The 12,571-nt window shown below is 42.1% G+C and overlaps 1 protein-coding gene across 5 annotated transcripts in view; it reads right to left on the bottom strand.

Moving 5' to 3' along the window:
• Positions 1-12,571, bottom strand: part of LOC107998058 (MDS1 and EVI1 complex locus protein EVI1-B-like) — a 65,167-nt gene that overhangs the window by 8,001 nt on the left and 44,595 nt on the right. For 4 of the 5 annotated variants that reach the window (XM_017057072.3, XM_062072611.1, XM_062072613.1 and 1 more), the window contains exons 4-5: positions 5,255-5,386; positions 3,779-3,905 (exon numbers count right to left, since the gene is read on the bottom strand). In XM_017057072.3, coding sequence (XP_016912561.2) covers positions 3,779-3,905; positions 5,255-5,386 — 259 coding nt within the window. The remainder of the gene's footprint in view (positions 1-3,778; positions 3,906-5,254; positions 5,387-12,571) is intronic. The other variant, XM_062072615.1, reaches the window with a different exon arrangement.

Below are 12,571 nucleotides of genomic sequence, written 5' to 3'. Positions count from 1 at the left end.
AATTTATAATTTGAGATTAAATATAATAATTATATTATTCACAAAGAAAACACGAATAAGCGTTGTTGTTGTTACATATCGATCACATTATTACAAAAAACCTGGCAAAATGCGACGTCGTGGAAAGTCAACAGGTGGGATTCACTGGCAACACCCCCCTGCAGTCGTGTCAGTTGGCGGTTGCATGGGAAAAAGTAACGGAAATCAATGTTTCGTGGCGTCGTGACAAACCAGGATCAAGTAGATGATCCGAAGAACTGATGCGAAACACTCGACTCGAAACGGAAGCAACATCCCCTCCACCGAAAAATATGCTAATCTTCCATACCCCATCAAACTTTTTAACGAAAGAAAACTCTAAAGAATATAACTTTATAACTTTGCAAATTTCAAAGGAATTTTATACGAGCTTTATACGATCATTGCAACGCTTGAAACGAAATTAATATAAAATAATAGACAAGATCGAAACATCATTAGTTTGATGTAATAATGGTATAACTTCATGAAGCTGCGACGAAGAACAATACTAAAGGATGCGAATAATTCAATGTACTGTTGATTAATATATTTCTTACAAATGCACTGAGAATGCATTTATAAAAAAAAAAAAAAATACTTTCCAATACAGTTCTCGAGAGTTTCACTCTCAAGTGGATTTGTACTCTCGAGACAATTCACATTTACAAATTCCAGAAGAATTGTAAATTGTTGTAACAAGGGTTGAAACGCGAGTGAAACGTCAAACAGGACGTGTCATTAGTTCGGTGAATCAGATAGGGTTGTCACCCATTTTCACCCGCCCTCCACGCGCGCTCCACCCCCTTCGAAAACAGCGTCGCGTGCCCTTTTAAGCACGGATACCCCCCTTTTTTTTTTCTTTCAAACTGTACCCTTTTCCTTTTCTCTCTTTCTCTCTCCTCTCTTCTTTCTCAGGCCAGGTTACGCGCGTGTTAATCGACAATACTAGGCCATAAATTATCAACGACCCTAAATAGAGCCATCCGAAGCGGGAAAGAGATGCGTCTCGTGGCCAAAGAGACGAAAAAAGTGGCGTTGTAAAGGGCGAAAAATTGGGCGCCGCGAAAAATCAAAACCATAACTCACTGTTAACTGCCAGTCGCCAGTTGTATCTACGCCCCCCTCCCCTCCCCCCTCGATAGCGTTGTTGTTGCCTCGTGCAAACGTGGTTTACCGAATAGGCGAAAAAAATGCGCCTGTCTCGGTGTCATAAAACGATAGCTATAGCTCGTCATTCGGCCAAGAATCACGCGTAACTGTTATCGAGTTATAGACTCGATATTTTCCCTATTTTTTTTTATTCATATTTGTTTATTTTTAAAATCATTTTCAAGAAAGAACACTCTGCATCGATATAATGTAAAAGGATCGATTCTTCTTGCCAATCCTTTTTATGGTGGATAAACGAAGAATAGCTTTTTTAATATTTTCGTTCGGTCAAATCAATTGTAAACCGATTTAGGCAATTACTACAAGTAAAATCAAGTAATATTTTAAAGAAATTTTAAGAAAAATCACGTATTATAGATTGTATTATTATTAATTTTGCCAAAGGCACCGTACATTTTTAACAATCGATTTTTTAACCAGTTAGATAATTTCGGTGTTGTATAATTTCAAATCATAAATTCTTCAAATCGTATTGAAGAAAATCGTTTTCGCTACGTATACACGTCTAACGGAGGCCAGTTTCGCTTATCGAGAGACGATGAAAACAATGGAGCAGCAAATAAAACCGGTTATATGCCCGAAAGCATCCCTGGATGTATCGCCTTTTTTTTTTTTTTTAACTCTGTAGAGAGGAAGCTCTGTAAAAGGAAAAAAAAAAACTGTTTTCCGAGCGAATAAAGAAGATTTTTGTCACTGTTTATTTAACGCGGTCCCATGCATACGCTCGCCCCCGTTCAGTTAAAGCGATTCCCTTCGCCCCGTGAAAAAAAAATGATCCGCTCAAGGGTGATGGAAGGAGGAGCGGAGATGTCCCTCGCAAGGGTTGCCGGCGTACGGGGTGTACGCCGTTTGTTTGACATCATTATTCTCGCTGCACGCACCAGATTGCCAGGGATTTCTCGTAAAAATGGCTCCCTCGGATTAACGGCGATACTGTTTCATCATTTTTCCCGTGTTTTATAGCCATCACTTTTTCTTCGGTTGTTATAATCTTTTGAGAGGAGAAGGAGGAGGAGGAAAACACGTGTACTTTTGAATTATTATATAGATTAAATATATTTCTTACAACGAGCATACATTATCGCGATAAAATTTTATCTTGCTAAGTCAAAACCATTTCCCGAACGAATTGAGAGAAATTTCTCCTCGTCCCTTCTACTCGTAGTAAACGATTTACAAGAGTTATGGAAAATATCGGGTTGGAGATCAAGGGAAATTTTAATTGGCCGGAGGGGAAGGCCGATTTAATTAAGAACGTGTCTTCTGTCTTCGGAGGAGACGTTTACGATTGGTAGGCGAAAATTACGAGTAAAAATCGTGGGCGAATTAACCGTAGACACCTCGCCGCCTCCAACTTTCATAATAATCCCGGTTTTAATTACCGCGACATCTGGGCGGGGAGTCGCGTATAAACCTCCTCCCCATTTAATCTCAGCCAGTCATCCGAATCCTGACCATCGTGCACGAGTTACAACCAGATAATTGTCGAGCAGCCGGGCACTGCTGAGGTGGGAACCCTCTTCGCAAATGTCTCAAATATATATATATATATATTTCATCGTGCTTCACCTAATGAAAATCGAAGATAAACGATGCCCGCTTGGCAACACGCTTCTCTCCCCACATCGTTCCTCGAATGTTCTTCGAACTTTTTCCTTCAGGAATCGCGAAGACAGGAATGTGAAACGAATGAGGATCTGAATTGAAATTTAAAGCGACGTACTAAGCGGGAGGAGGAGGGTGGAGGCGAGGTAACAACACAACGCACGCGGCACGAGTGCGTCTATCTCGAGATAATCAATGCTTATTACCTTCGAAAAAGGGGTTAAATACGCAACGGCCGACCAGGTGAATCACGCCAGAATCACGAGTGCATGACGAGCACAACCAACGATTCACGATTTACCCTCTGCCCTCCCGCATCAGAGGGATAATTCCGCCTTTTTCGAAGACACCTGCCCCCTCCCCTTCTCTGCGTACGCAAGTGGGCACGAGTCACGATGTGTATCGGCCCGAAAAGTCGTAAAGCCAGCTTGTGTACACCACGATCGGGAATATTTTAATGGGCTTGATCATTTGTTCGATTACCCCGTGCTTCCGCCCCTCGTCAGTTGGCCAACATTCGATGGTGAAACTTTCGTTTCACGAAAAAAAACAAATTTTTAGAATTAAACGTAGGAGAATCGTTCCATTTTTTTTTTAAAGAAATTTTTAATTCGACTCGATGGATTGTATAATTGAATTTTTAGTTTAATCGGTTTAATTTGATTCGATATCTTATTGGGAATTCTGATGTCATTCGGATTCTTTTCAATCAAAGTGTTAAAAAAAATAGCACGAAAAGATGGAATAATCTTGAAAAGATTGGATAATCACTGAATTGATATAAACACTCCGTTTTTCACTATGAGTCGACAACAATCAATCGTCGATATGTTTCCAACGACTGTATCAACACCCGGCTGAACTACGTTTTGTTCGCATAACCGGTTCTTAGTTTAATGGATGGTCGATCGAAAGGATGTTGGGAGAGAGAGGTAGATTAATAAATAGGATAATTGGTGATCGCATCGCGTTTGATACTCACCGGTCTCTCGGTCGCTTCGATCCTCGGTCGTATTCTCGCCGAGCATGTCCTGAAGCTGAAGAGGTTCTCGAACACCGAGAAGAAGCTCTTCACCCGCCGCAATGTCCCTCACCGCCTCGTACACCATCTGCGGACAATGACACCCTTGAATCCTCCGACCCCTCATCACTTTTGTTACCTTTCATCGCGAATTATCTCGGCCTGGTTGGAATAATGATCTCGAGTACCGCTCGAACAAGAATTACATCGAGATTCGTTGAAGCAAATTGGCGAGTGAATATTTCGAATCAAAAAATTGAATCGTGACAATAATTTCGAGCTCGTTCATTAAATATCGCGCTTCTGAACGACACAAATTTTCCATCGAGTCCATAACAGTCGGAAGCAATGAAAGGATCTTTATGGTATCGTGAGGAGGCCCCCGAAAAGTCATTACAACGGCGATTCTGTAGGGTTCTGATAGAGGATCCCCTCCCCATTCCCACACCGATTGCGAGCGGAGCGTATAGGAAGTCACCGAAACGACCCCGTAGGGTGACTTAATAACTAAACACCCTGTATACACGCAGCTTAGGGAGCGCCCACAACGCGGCCCAACACCATGTGCCGTGGTTCACATGGATGGAAAGTCCAAAGGATGGGATCACACCCCGAATTGACACCATGACCTCCATTGTCTTTTGTCATTTATCGGATCATTATCTAAAAATCATACATACATACGGTTTCTCGATAATTAAAAAAAATTATTCTTCTTTGAAACTCTGTGCCTATTCTTTTTTTTTTTTTTTAAATTTTTTTTTAAGTATCAATATACACTTATATAATTATATACGTATATAAATTAAGTAAATAACGTTTTCGAAAAGGAATAGTTAGATATAAAAATTCGCAAATGAAAATCTTTTTGTTTCATGTATTGTGAATTATCGAGAAGATGAAATTGGCGGATAGGAAAGTTGCGTGCGAAAGAGCAACAAAGTTGAAATTTTGAAGCGGTGCATTTGGCAGTTACAAATCTAAACGTAAATCTACAAACTTGGCCGCGTTGCTTTCCGTTCCATCGTCGTCTCATTAGCGAGTCACGAGAAACGTGGCAGCGTTGCTGCACCTTTTCTTTTTTTTTTCTTTTTTCTATTTTTTTTTTTTTTTTTTCTTATATTCAGTTTCACCAGCACACGTGGAATTAACTACGACTGTGTCTGACACCGTGTAATTATTCCTTCCTATTAACTGCAACTGTCGATCCACTGTCCAGTTGCGCTCGAAAACCGAATACGTTAGTGGTCAATACCAAACGTGCCACGCGCCAAGTTGCTATACCGTGCTTGTAAAACAATTATCGAAGCTCGGAAATGGAAATCGGGAGAAACTCGGTTTGAGTTTATCATAATAATCGCTTCAACGAATTGTTTGGCTGACAAACGGCAATGACAATTTTTTTTCCTCTTTTTTCTTCTTCAAATATTTATATACCTGTCCACCGATGAGCACATGTCGCATGTTAACCGCGTGCGGGCTGCTAGTGCTTCGAACATACTTCAACCAATTATTCGTCTCGTGGGATGCGTCCAACCACCCCCTCACCCCGCTTCCAGCCGTACGAACCTGGAAAAAATTATTTCTCTTATTGTATACCCCCTGTAAACGTCCGTTCTGTTTTTTTTCTTTCTAACTTAATCCACCTTGCGCCCGACGTCGCTACAAACGCGTTCGAGTGTCATTAAGAAACGATCCATTTCTATTCAGGGTGCAACGCGGCCTGGTGCACGTGCGGAAAACAGTTTCAGAACTTCGTGACCGCAATGTTTTGGATCCGGGGTGTTGCGTTCAACGGATATATATATATATATCGCCCTCTCATCACACCCAGTCGCGTCGCTCCAGCATCCATCTAGGGGTGTATTCTCTCACTCTCCCTACTTTTAGGGCGAGACAAGTGATTTTTTCAATTGTCTTGCGCGGCCACGATACGCACCGAGACGCTTGGCCGGCCAAGCGTCTCACCCTGATACGCCCCTGGACGGCCCGCCTTTCGATACCTTCCCCGGCCAATTCTCACCCTCCCGGCTCTAAACACATTTCACACTTCCACATCGGGGATCTCGTTGTCCATTGTACTTCGAGGAAATGCTTATGAAAATGTCACGCATCGATCCCCGATTAATCTTTTCTTTCGTAATAATTTGGATGGTTACTTTTATTTAGTTGAAAAAAAAAGAAAATCATCGAAAGTATAATATTTTGTCATTGAAAAATTAAATCGAAATAATAGGATTATAAATCAATAAGATTTTCTTTTTTTCAGGTATATTATCAACGCGAAGTTTTCCTCTCTCTCTGTAAAAATAGAAAAGTATTTTCAACGTTCCCTTATCACAGATATCTGAGTGAGTTTCGCCGCGGGGGTCCCTTGGTCGGTTTTACCCTACCACCTGCCGGTAACGAGTACAACTAGGTGCAACCCATAAAAATCAATGAATCTCGCAGGTGGATAAAGCGGTCTACCTTGCAGGTAAGTAATGCACGCATTAGCAAGTAGTAGTGGTAGTAGTAGTAGCAGCAGCCTTGGGAAGAGTTGCTTCCCAAGGAAAAATTTGTTCATCCCGGATAATCTCAGGTAGGAGTAAACTCTGGAGAAACATGGGGATGAACTCGTAAGAAATATTTATTCACGCCTTGACACTTTTGCTCTCTCTCTCTTTCTCTCTTTCTCTGATTGTAGCTTCTCGCTGTCACGCTCGCACAGATTTTCATTATTTTCGATTATTGCTACGTTTACCAATTCTTTGCCAATTCTTCTGATAAATTATTAAAATTCGAGCAACATAATCAAATGACGTAAAGTTTAGAACGTTCCATAAAGGAAATATGTCTAAGATTTCGTAAAAGTAATATTGACGATTGAGAGAGATTGTTGCGCCAGATTTTCCATTTCTCGATGTCTGGAACGATTACCAAAGACGAGTATCATTGATCGTCGCATCGGTTCAGGTAGGGACGGCCGACTAGTAATACCCTATAATGCCTGAATAAGAAGTGGGACAGTTTGGAAAGAAAGGAAGAAAAGGAAAGCGAGATGGCGCGATTTCCACGCGGCTCATAATGGCCAGTTTAGCTACCGGGCTAAGGAGAGTTTTTCGAAGATGGGCACGAACGAGCCGCCACAATAGGACTTCTAGGCTATGCAACGCGACAGATTAGGATCTCACGCGAATGACACCTTTCACTACGATGCGCCAACTTTGCTACTTATTCGCGCAGCAAAGAGCATTTCTGCGGAAAATGGAAACTTGTTAAAATTCCCACTTCGCCTTTAAGGGGAATCTCTCTAACGCGTAAATGCTTCCTTTACACTTTTTCCTCTTTCTCTTTTTCTTCCTTTCTTTTTTTTTTCTGTTGAACGAGATTTTAATCCTATCTTCGTATAAAATTTTATTTTCAGAAAAACCTTCGAAAAAGATAATTATTTTGTCTTCCGTATACAAAAAAGATAAATGAGCGTCCTTAAGATTTCTCGATTCTTGAAAAATCATCGTTTCAAATTTTGTTCGAGTTACAAAAAAAAAAAAAAAGAATCGATCTCTGAATTTTGAAGAAGCCAATGAGTCAACCGACACACGGCGAACCTCGCAGCGGGAATTTCCATCTCTCTTTGTCGGCGGACACGGACATGTGCTAACAATTCGTAGGACAGATTTGTCTAGCCTCGTGGATGGATCTCGTTTATTCCCATAATCGTGGCGCAGAAAGCGTCGGCGGGCTCCGTTCGGGTTCCAAGAGCGGTTCTCTCCGCTCGCAACCGGAACGGGCATTAAGGATCGGAGCCTCTTTGAAATTAAAAGCGAAATACACCGTCCATTTTTACCGACGAATCCGAGAGAAGAAACACTCGAAAAATTTGGACGTCTGACTTCGACCGGGAGAGAGGAGGGGGACATTTGTTCCCCTTTATCGAATCGAGGAGGAATTAATTACGAGGCCGCGCGCATTATCTTTCGCACAATAACAGAGGAACACCGGCAAAGGTTGGAAAGAGAGTCAAAGGAAAATACGAGTTAAATGGGAAAAGGCAGAGGAGGAGGAATGGTGGAGAGAAGAGAGGGAGAGACCGAGTCGACGGTCGACACGCGAATAAATTATAATTGCATGATTCCTTGAGCCTCTTTAACGGCACGCCGCGCGCGTCGCCGCGAAATTGCTAAAATTGGCAGAAATGCGCGACCATTTTAATTACATCCCCGGTGTTTCTGCTGATTTCTTTTTTTTTTCTTCTTTTTTTTCCTTGTTTTTTTTTCTCCTCTCTCTTTCTCCCTCCACGAACCTTCCTTCCATCCTCTCTGGAACACTGAGCGATATTCACAGTTCGACGGCTCGAGGGCAACGATGATAATTGAATGTCGGCGTCGTTCACTTTCACATGGGGGGGAAAAGTAGTCGAAGAAAATATGTATTCGATGGATGCGTGAGATTTCGTTTCTTCTTAAAAAAAAAAAAAAAAAAAAAAGACAAGAAAGAAGGAATTGTTATTCATATTATGTAATAACAGTGAAGCGAGTGAAATTTTTTCTCAAATACAATCGCAATACAAAAAGAAAAAAGTAGCTCGTACATCATATATCCGATGTATTTCTTGCTTCTCTCTACTACCTTGCTTTAATTAAAGACACAGAGGAGAAATATATATTTCACGCGCACCCGACCCAAATGCCTACAAACCCATCCCCGTAAATTGAAACTTTCCTCTCGAGTTCAAGTTTCCCAAGTTGGTGCTCGTTTAAAGTATTCGCGGCGAGAAAATCTTTTCGGGATCTAATTTGTCCGCTCGAGCGGACAGGGAATCCGCCGGCGAGTGAAAGAAAGGAAGGAGAATTCGGAAGAAGAGGCGACAAGAGGTGGACAAGACGCGTCCGAAACTGTTGTGCGGGGCACACGGTTCCAGAGGGTTTCCTCGGCATGGGGCCCCGCTCGGCCAGGACACGGGTCGTCCTCGCACAAAACACGACGCGATCTCTCCTCTTTTTCATCCTTTGTAACCTCACACCTCCAACAAAACCGAGCCGACGAGAGAGAGAAAGTGAGAGAGAGAGATCTTTCCACATCGGCTGGATTTTACCCAAAATATCCGTATGAGAAAGGAGGCTTGGGCAGACAGCGCGACAGATCCTCCCTCTTCTCAATGGACCCTCATAATCGGCGAGGTTCCGCGTCGTTTTCCACGTTTTTCACCAGGATCTTCCTCCAACGATCGTGATCTTCCAATCGTTGAATTCGACGTTTCTATCTGCTCGTTCGATTTCGAAGGGACGGCATTCACGACGTGGAACGTGTCCATTCACAAATTAAGACATCGTGTGTCCAAGTCACCTGGATCTTTTCGTGTCGATTCTTTTCTTTTTTTTTTTTTGAAATATTTTCAAAAAAAAAGATACACCGAAGATGTTTGAAGATGTTTGATCTTTGAACGAAATTAAATCTATTAATTTTTACCGTGTTTTGTTTTCTTGGTGAAAGTTAGGAAATTAGAGTTTAAGCGTGTTTTAAATTATTTTAAATTGATAGAGTAATTTTTCGCATTAAAAAAAAAAAAAGAAAGAAAAGTGATTGAAATCAAATTACGCCTCTGTTTCGAAACGAAAGTAGATTTTACTTGAAACATTTTTTTCGGAATAACGAGAAGATTTGAGAGTAATTGTTACAAATGGAACACTTTGTATTTTTAATGGCTCGATGGTCCAATAATCGTGAAAGGAAAAATATATCGATACGGACGTACATCGAATGTAAAAATAAATGAAAAGCGTAATTTTTCCTCCCGTAATTTTAATGTAAAACTATAACAGCCGCAGAAAGGAGGAAAGAGAGAATAGGCGGAGGGAAAGAGAGGCCCGATTCAACGTGGTAACGAGGGACGAAAGTTATGAATAAAGTGGATCGATAGCATATGATAGTACCGTGATGGCCGACGCAAAAATGCTTTTAGCCGACACAGCGTGTCCTCCACCTCCTGGAAAACCGACCTCGCAACTTTCCTGATTCGTCAACTTCGAGGCATCGCGATATTTTCAATTCAATCCCCTCTATAATTTTGTCAAAATTTTTCCATAACACTGCTCCTCGTTTAACTTCCCCCCCCCCCTCCAAAAAAAGAACAAGAACAAAAATCGATTTATAATAAATAATAAGCGATTAATAAATCCTTCCAAATAAGTTCACCAGAGCTCATTTCATAATATATAATTTCGTCAAAATTTTTTCCACGATTTCATTCTTCCCAATATAATTTTGTCAATATTTTTTATAACACAACTTTTAATCCCAAACGCACTTAATTTATTTCGAACAAATTTAACGGAAGATTAATCTTCTTGAATTCGCGAGAATTCGTTCTCCGATATAATATTGTCAAAATTTTTCCACAACCAATTAATTTTATTTTCCGATACGAAATTCTGTTGATAAAATTATACCAAGCGTTCGTCGCTCATTAATTCCAGAAAATACCAACTAACATTTATACGGCGGACAATAAAAGATGGAATCCTCCTGAATCGAGCAGAGTCACGGCCACGATCACGTAGATCGAAATTGGCGACAGTGAGCCGTGATTATCGTCGTGTGACGCAACAATGGCGTATCGAATTCCATTTTCATCCCCCGGTCGATCGACAACGGGGCGAAAGAGAGAGAGGCTCGTAAACATCGTGTGCCCCGCGCGCGCACCGGCGAATTTCCCAGAGTTTCGAGAAATTCGTTGGGCGTCGCGCGGCGGGGAGGGAGCGAAACGGTCAATTATCATCTCCTAAATAACAGGACTGTTTACGATTCCAGACGTCGTCGTATCCGCGCCCCACCCCAATTAGTCGTGGCGACATCTTTGCTTAATTTCCTCTTAGTTTAAACCTCATCCCCCCTCTCCCCAAGGAGATCGTAGACGATTCGCGCCTACTGTCGAAGCCCCCCTGCCACCCTTAATTGGCTCGCGATTATTAATTTCTTTCCTCGTTCCTTCTTAAGATATTTTCTCGATTTGTTATATTTTCATATGTGGAGAAAAAATAGTGGAAGAAAAAGAAAAGAAAATAAAACACTCCATGGAAGGATTGGACGTTGCATCGAGCGAAATTAATCGTAAAAAAAAATGATAGAAATTTGTGAATGGGCCGCGCTCCTCTGTTAAGCCCGAGTCCTTCGATCGTCGAGGAATTATTTTATCGAGCTTGTCGTTGGAGGAAAACCAGCGTCACGATCAATAGAATTTCCAAATGAAATTCGAACGAGACCGATATCGAGCCGACAGACCACGTTTAATTACATTTTTGATAGGCAAACGCGCGAGCGATAAAGAGACGAAGCACACGAGTCACGAATCGTAAATCAGAGTTTGCAATTATACAAGCGGTGGGATATCGGTGATTAATCGCGCGGCTGTGTCCACTTACGTGCAAAGACAATCGAGTTTTCTGTTCAAACACGGGAAACGATAAAGAATACACACGGGTGAGTAAGAGCCGAGAACGAACGAGAAGACATACTTTCAAGGTTGGTCTCCATTACGATTTTACGTCAATTCATACGCAATTCAAAGAAGCACGACAGACTTTTTTTTCTCCCCGATTAGATACATATTTCCCCATACTTGACCCACTTGACTCGTGCCGGCAAACTAACAGCAAACTAAGTAATGACGAAGCAAACGGTGCCCTCCGACCCGTGTCTAACGCGCAGCAGATGCCACCCCCGAACCGGCCTTTCTGCAGAATCTCTTTCTCTCTCTCTCTCTCTCGCCTGCGTTCTAAGGGAAGCTACCCTCCACGCTATCTAGCGGTATAAATTATATCCGAGTCGCGTCACTGCCAGCCCCTTTATATGATCGATCATTAGAGAGGCTAGCCTGGCAGAAAATTTGCCGAAATCTCTCGCTCCACTCCTCGTTCCTGAGATCTCGCAAGGAAATCCGACAAGACGACCGACGTTTCCACGACCATTGGACCCTTTTCATTTCCAAAATTTCCTTCCCGAGATTTCTTTGCCAATTTCACATTCAAAGTACAAAGTCGAATCGTTTGTCCACACGTGACGGAGAAGGTTTCTGAGAGTTTGGGAGGGGAGGAGAGGAGCGTGACATCCAATTGTTGGAGAGAAAGCGCATGTAAAGTGCTGCATCCCAATTAATGAATCTCTGGCGAAACGAGCGGGACAATTAAGTTGACGCCGGAACCCGTTGTTGCCCACGGCTTGGAACGGCTTCGTGATTAATGCAAGCCAATAGTGGAAGGCACACACGAAACGCCTCCAGGCCTCGGTGTATTTCTGTGTATATTGAACTTAGACTACCTTCCTGAACCGGACCAGATTAGTTCGGTCATTGTGGCGGGATCTGCGCGCTCGTATGCACAATCTGTCAACCGTGCGGCCGTGTACCAAATTCTGCCAATCTCGGGACTAAGTAGAAGCTACGTGCGAAATCGTTCCATGGATATTCACCCGGATCCGCTTCAATTTTCCACCGATTCCCAATAATCCAGAGTATTAAAGCTCCTCGTGACCGGGAGGAGGAAATATCGATGTAATCGAGCGACGGTGATCGCTTTCGTTTTCGTGTATATTCGGCGAATATTGTGATTTTTTTCAACAATGGTGGTGAATGAGAAAACGAGGATCGAAACGAAATTTTCGATAATCTGAAACGTTAGAAACTTGTAAGGAAATATCTCCAACTTGTTGTAATTTCAATATCGAATTAGTCAATCAAGAGGAAATTAAATCTCGAATAATTCAGAGAAAGAGAGG

Source organism: Apis cerana, linkage group LG3, assembly GCF_029169275.1.
Source record: "Apis cerana isolate GH-2021 linkage group LG3, AcerK_1.0, whole genome shotgun sequence".
Taxonomy (NCBI): domain Eukaryota; kingdom Metazoa; phylum Arthropoda; class Insecta; order Hymenoptera; family Apidae; genus Apis; species Apis cerana.
The sequence above is the reverse complement of the archived record's forward strand: the minus strand, read 5'-3'. Positions and strand labels throughout refer to the sequence as shown.